At 37.0% G+C, this 7,005-nt stretch overlaps 1 protein-coding gene across 1 annotated transcript; it reads right to left on the bottom strand.

Moving 5' to 3' along the window:
* Nucleotides 1–2,938: 2,938 nt before the first annotated feature.
* Nucleotides 2,939–6,016, bottom strand: LOC131930674 (ryncolin-1-like). Its single transcript, XM_059287259.1, has 3 exons — nucleotides 5,986–6,016; nucleotides 5,681–5,863; nucleotides 2,939–3,585 (listed from the first exon to the last, which is right to left on the bottom strand). The coding sequence occupies exons 1-3, from the start codon at nucleotides 6,014–6,016 to the stop codon at nucleotides 2,939–2,941; spliced, it is 861 nt and encodes a 286-aa protein (XP_059143242.1).
* Nucleotides 6,017–7,005: the final 989 nt, after the last annotated feature.

Genomic DNA, 7,005 nt, shown 5'->3' with positions numbered 1-7,005 from the left:
AACAATAATTTTTAATTATGAAAACCACATAAAATTTTTAAAAACTGTATCAACGTTTATAAAATTTCTAAAATTGTGTCTGAAATGTAATGACTGCACAGTTACTTCCCTTTAAAAAACCATTAAATCGGGGGAAGAAAGAATTTACTTTTTATTACTTTGTTTTGGTGTTAAGAAAAAAAAAATTACATAATTAGCGGGGATTGATCAAGTGCAATGTCGTTGGTATTTTTAATACTGCCTTTTATTTATTCTATACACTGAACATACTGTTCACTAATTATTTTTTTTTTAAATCAATAACATTTAATAAGCCAGGTCCTACAAATCCTATATGCTTATTTCTTTCCATTTACGGATAAGCTTGAAGTATTATAATTTCGTTCACTAAATTAAAACAGGCGCGTCCGCCGGCGCCCCTGCACGGTTCGATTTGGCGCCCTGGGCTATCATGTGAGCGCTATGCTGCATAATTTTGTTTTAAACAGTGCGATAGACTATGGGTAAGAAAGGTTACTATAGTCTTTAAGTAAATCAAATCCGGGTGTCTTCCGGCACCCCGACAGGGTGCTATTTGGCGCCCCGGGCCTTCCCGTGTACGCTTTGGTACCTACGTTTGCGTAAGTGAGTTCAAAAGACTATGAATAAGTTGGGTACTATAGCCATTTACTAAGTTAAATCGGGCGGTTACGCCGCATGTCGTCATGGTGCGATTTGGCGCCCAGGGCTAGACTGTGGACACTTTGAGTTTATCTTTGCGTTTGTGTTTTCTTTGTGTTTGAGTTTGGGTTTGCGTTTGTCGTTGTGTTTGCGTTTGAATTTGGGTTTGGGTTTGTTTTCTTTTGCTTTTTTTTCTTTGCGTTTGTGTTTTCTTTGTGTTTGTGATTGTGTTGGTGTTTGCGTTTGTTTTTGTGTTCGTGTTTGTGTTTGTATTTTTGTTTGCGTTATGTTTGCGTTGTTTTTTTTTTTGGTGTGTTTTGGTTTTGTTTGGTTGTTGGTGGGTTTGCGTTTGGATTTGTATTTGTTTTCGTTTGCTTTTTTGTTTGCGTTAGTGTTTGTGTTTTCTTTGTGTTTGTGGTTGGGTTTGTCTTTGTCTTTGCGTTTGTTTTTGTGTTTTCGTTTGTGTTTATTTTGTGTTAGTGTTATTTTTGCGTTTTTTGTGTGTTTTGGTTGGTTGTGGTTAGGGTGGGCAATGCCTGATAACAGCTAATTACTAAACACACAAGTTATGGTCCTTTACAGATATGTTTTTCAGAGATGCCAGTGCAGGGCCTGGCCGGGACGGCTAGTATTTATTAAAATAAACGAATGCGTAATATAATTGTCAATAAGTTTATCAAGGTTATCAATAATTAAAATTGATCGAACTATTGCATAATTTAATTTCAATCTATTGTAAGAATCTGTGTAGAGCTTTGGCTTTGCAAAAAAAAATTGAAATAAGAAAGCTTAAATTTAAACATCAAGAAAGTTTAATTTTAAACATTAAGAAATAAAATGAACAGAAATGTTCTCGTTAGAGTAGTTGGACTGGCTTAGTTTAGCATCGCTTACATTTTCCATCTTCTCTTAACATAGATACTCAAAGAAATTTTGAAAAAAAAAACTTACGAAAATAAATCATGGGCGTTTAAAAGGTCATTTAAATGATGTGGAAGAGTTTGTCTACCTTGGCAGCAAGATCAACAAAGCGGGAGGAGCTGAGGAGGACAGAACTAATAGAACCCGCTGCGCTTTCACAGTTCTGCGAACCATATAAACAGAGGCGTAGCGACCCTTCCCTGCGCCCGGGGACAAACTTTCGAATTGCACCCCTCCTCAGACTTTCGATTTGCACCCCCCCCCCGTTTCAAACTTTCGATTTGCACCCCCCCCCCCTTTCAAACTTTTGATTTGCACCCCCTCTCAAACTTTCAATTTGTTTTTCCAACCCATTTTGGCGCCCCGTAAGGTCGGCGCCCGGGACATATGTCCCCCCACCGCCCCCCCCCCCCCCTCGCCACGCCTCTGCATATGAAAAATATCTGCCATCTCAATTAAAACAAAAATTAGGATACTTAACTCGATTGTCAAGGCAGTTCTGCTGTATGTATCAGAGACATGGAGAGTCTCCAAGGCAAGCACAGTAAAGATGCAGACCATCATAAACAGATGCCTTAGACAGATTTTGAAATTGAGATGGCAGGAGAAAGTGCCTAACATAGAGTTGTTTAAAAAGTAGGCAGGCGCCTATGACAGTGCAAATAAGAAGGAGGATCTGGCGCTAAGAAAGGTTTTCCCAAATGTGACACGCCAAGCGCTTGAGTGGAATCCCCAGGGAAAGTTGAAGAGAGGGTGCCCAAGAGATACCTGGAGGCGAAGTCTTTTCGAAGAACTGAAGCCAACAGGGATGTCTTGGGAGACGGCAAAATTAATAGCCGGTGATCGGATGAAATGGAAGGAAAAGGTGGAGACCATAAGGAGCAAAGGGGACTTAGTCGGGTTTAAAAGGTCAAGAGAGTTAACTAACATCTGTTTGAGTTACTAAAAGTATTATTGGTTTAAAGGAAAATACTGATTGAAAGGAATTTCGCCTAGATTTATTAAATGATAATTTGACTTAGTTTTCATAAACACAAAAACAATTAGATATAAGGTGATAACTCCAGCATGTATTTACTCAAGGGGTCATGAACAGAACAACATTAACATTAGTATTTCTCTCCTATATTTTACTTTCGGGTGGGGATGGGTGAAGAAAGTGCAGGTGCACATTTTAGAGACGGGAGGGGGGATGCAACTTAAATTTCCGAGTCGGACACTGGTCGGAGTAAATAATTTTTAAATTAACTATCTTTCCTGAGGGCAGGGGTAGATTTGTGTCAAAGATGAGAGAAGCTGAACAGTGGACAGAAAAAAAAAACTCTGATTGGTAAAATGCAAGCAGAGGTCTCTAGGATTAGATAGGCCTGATTCTCATCTCCACAAAACGAATGTGAGTGTACCACGAGCCAACAGAAGATCCCCAGCTAATGGACTTGTAGGGATCCGTTGTGTTCCAGAGGGCGTTTAAATTAATCAAGTAGCAGTTGTTGTACCACCAAGCTCCTCCGTACAGCACAGCGCAGCTACCGTCCGGTTTGTTGTCGTTGTCTGTGTCTGCCGTGCTAAACTTGCAGTTGTTGTGGTTGTACGTGTAGTCGGTAGCGTCCCCAGAGTACCCTCCGATCTGCAGCCTGTAGCCATCGCTCTCGTTACCAACACGGAATGTAGTGTACCTGGCGTAGTAGCTCTTCCCGTTATAGATGAAGTCTATTCTTAGCTCATGCGGTTTTCCGGTCGTCAGTACATGTAGTTTCTCATTACCCAGGTAGTATTCACCGATGTTGTAATCGCCGAAACCGTTTTTGTAGCTGTTCCAGCCTAGGTTGAAGTCGACGGTTCCGGAGATTCTTCGCTGGAAAACAAGCCATCCTCCGTTGTCGGTGATGGTGTCGCACATGACGTCAATGCCGGCGTCTAGCGAGACCAGCTGCCTGGCGTAGTTGTTGTCCACACGTTTGCAGGATGGGAATGGCGTCGATGGTGGGGTGGTTGAAATGCTAACTTAAAAAAAAAATAAAACAATGATGATAATTGATGCACTTTTAACTTTCTCGTAAATCAAGTGTAGAGGAAGTATTGTAAATTGTGCAAAAATTTGAAATCCAGATTTTCACAGAAAAATTAAGGTTTTAACCCCTCCCCCACCCTGTCTGGGCTTACTTAATATATATATATATATATATATATATATATATATATATATATATATATATATATATATATATATATAAGAGAGTTATCAATATTAATTAGAATGCAATAGTTTGTACTTTTACAAGCCAGTTGATCTGTTGGCGTCAGTTGTCCTTTACGTTGTTGGAGGAACGTTTTTGATAGGTTACAGGAGATTCCACTGGAGTAGAGTTTTCCCGGAGTGGAGTTTAAAGATTGATCTACTGGCACCAGGATCGATCCTGTTGAATGTAGACAATGCTAATCGATGTATGCGGACATTTATCCTTTTGAAGTTTTTTGTCATCTTAGTACTTAGTTCTTTTTCGAAATATAAATTTATAAACCAAATGCTTAATGTACTGTAGAGTTTTTATTATATATATACATATATATATAGGCCTATATATATAGACATGGTTCCATGATAAATGATTTCAGGACAAATGATCTCAGACAAAATATCTCAGACAAAATATCTCACGGACAAATGATCTCATGACAAATGATCTCACAAACAAAAGATACCAGGACAAAATATATCAGGACAAATGATACCATGGACAAATGATCTCAGACAAAATATCTCATACAAAATATCTCACAGCAAAATTTTAATAGTATGTTCGATTATTTAAGTTGAATTGAACTTTTTTTTAATTGCCTGTCAATATGGTTTAATTTACTTTTTTACGGAGAAAAATTGTGAATACAGTAAATTTGTTAAGCTTAACAAAGCATCACAAGATTTATTAAGCTTAACCTTTGTAATAGCATTTGTGTGAAAAAGTAAAAATTAAAACAAAATTACTCCTTTAGCCTGAAAGGTAAAATAAACTATAATGTATAAAACAAATAAAGTAACGGTAGATATACACCATTAATGTTAAAAAACACGCGAAATATTTTTTTTTAATGTGAATAGGTCTTCATTTTCATAACATAAAACTATTGTTTTTATTGGATCACCAACACAGACATAACGTTTACGTTTCTTTGTTGGCAGGTATGATCACACCACTCCAATACTATGTGAACTTTTGCGCGATATTTCTAACTGCACATTTCCAAATCTCTTTGCCTGCTGCTACACTTATGGCTTTTATAAATTCCCCAGATAACGAAAGAGGCCATAGCTGAGTAATATTTGTAATTAGCGATGACCGCTGTCGTTTAAATAAGCATTTGTCACCTGATCACTAAGGTGTGACCGACGCATAACTATTGACTTTAGATTTTAGTTGTATTGTCCACGGAGGGCGGATGTCTTTCTTAAGGCATGTCTCTGCCATCAAAGCAGGCGGCCACCTTGATACGAATGAGTGTCGTTATTGTTATTTAATTCCCTTTTGATCTAGTTTCATCCACCTGACATGGTAGGATTGTCACATATTTGGCAAGCCCACCTACTCTGTCTATTGAAAAATTTCTTTAATCTTCGCATACTAAATTAGTAATCTCAATTTTAAAATCTTTAGTGCAATATGACAAATGTATACGGCTAACATTTCTCACAATTAGTACATAGACCTATAAACAATATTAAACATAATAAACAAAACAGTCTATAACAAAAAAATTCAGATCAACTATCAATTACACTATTAAAATTTTGCTGTGAGATATTTTGTCTGAGATATTTTGTCTGAGATCAATTGTCCATGGTATCATTTGTCCTGATATATTTTGTCCTGGTATGTTTTGTCCGTGAGATCATTTGTCCTTGAGATCATTTGTCCTAAGATCATTTGTCCGTGAGATATTTTGTCTGTGATATTTTGTCTGAGATCATTTGTCCTGAGATCATTTGTCCTGTCACCATATACATATATGTATATATATATATATATATATATATATATATATATATATATATATATATATATATATATATATATATATATGTGTATGTCACCTGGCCTACCTAAGCTGCAGGTTTTGGTATTGGAGTCATAAAGTATACTGAAGCACGTGCTGTTGGACCTTGAACAGAGTGAGGAGCACTGGACCAGACTGGTGACGCTCTGTGTTTGATTCAGTGGCCACATCATTACATCATCTCTGTTCTGTGCGTGAAGTTGTTGCTGTAGTACCACCGAGCTGGCGTCTGTGGACACAATAGGCTGTGTTCTTGTAGAAGTGTTTAAAGGAAGATTTTGTGTGTAAAGATTTTGGAAATAAACCGGGAGTGATCTCCCCTAATTTTTCTCGAATATTCTTATTTAATACAACAGGGGATAGCAACTCGGGATATAGACATGATTTTTAATTACTAAAACTTTTTAAAATAGAATAATATCGCGTAGAAAAAAAAAAGAATTACACACCAAGTGAACGCCAAATATAATGTACATAATAATAAAAATTTGCGGAATATTATTAGTATTTTGTAAATTCTCATGCGTAGAAAAAGTTCTACTTTCGTTTATCGGAAATCGCTCAAAGGGTGCTACGGTTCTACAAATTTGTATAATACTTGTATATAAAATGCCATCAACCCAGCTGTAACATTATTAATATTATATGTTTACAGACACACACAGACACACACACACATAAACACATAGACACATAGACAAACAAACAAACGGACAAGATTGCAAAACTATGTTTTTCCGACTCAAGGATGTGTAAAAAGTCGAGATTTGCAACAATCTCGATTTATTTATGCACGATTACAAAAAATTCTCTATACTTCATATATACGAGAAAGTAAAAAGCCATTATTTTAATTGTACTTTGATGACCCCCCCCCCCCCCCCCCTAACAATCCATCTTCTATAGCACTCTTTCCCCCGTTACCAAGGTAGTATTCACCGATGTTGTAGTCCCCGAATCCGTTTTTGTAGCTGTTCAAATCAAAACAGCGCAAAATCTAGCACCAGCAATCGCCTTAAGAAGTCTCGTAAAAGTTAACAAAGTAAAACTGGTATGGGGAACCGTTAGAGGGGAACATTAATTGGGGCATGACATCATTACATCCATAAGTCCCTTTTCTGCTAGAGTTAGCTTGATTTAGAGAGAGTTGAATAGTATTTCAATGTTTTGTCGACAGAACCCAATGACTGAATCTTTTCAGTGGCCATTATTATTATTCTGGTTTGTTATAATTTTAATATCACGTGCTGGTGAATTTACAGCATGACTAAATTAGTATGTTCAATGGATTTGAATACTTCAGTTAGTGTAATTCTAAAAATCTTAGAAATAAAATGTAACGTTTGTGCAACAATGTACATGGGGCCATTC

The sequence above is a fragment of the Physella acuta genome, unplaced genomic scaffold (assembly GCF_028476545.2).
Source record: "Physella acuta isolate Inbredline_101_S28 unplaced genomic scaffold, ASM2847654v3 ptg001818l, whole genome shotgun sequence".
NCBI lineage: Eukaryota > Metazoa > Mollusca > Gastropoda > Physidae > Physella > Physella acuta.
This window is presented reverse-complemented; position numbering and strand designations above follow the sequence as displayed.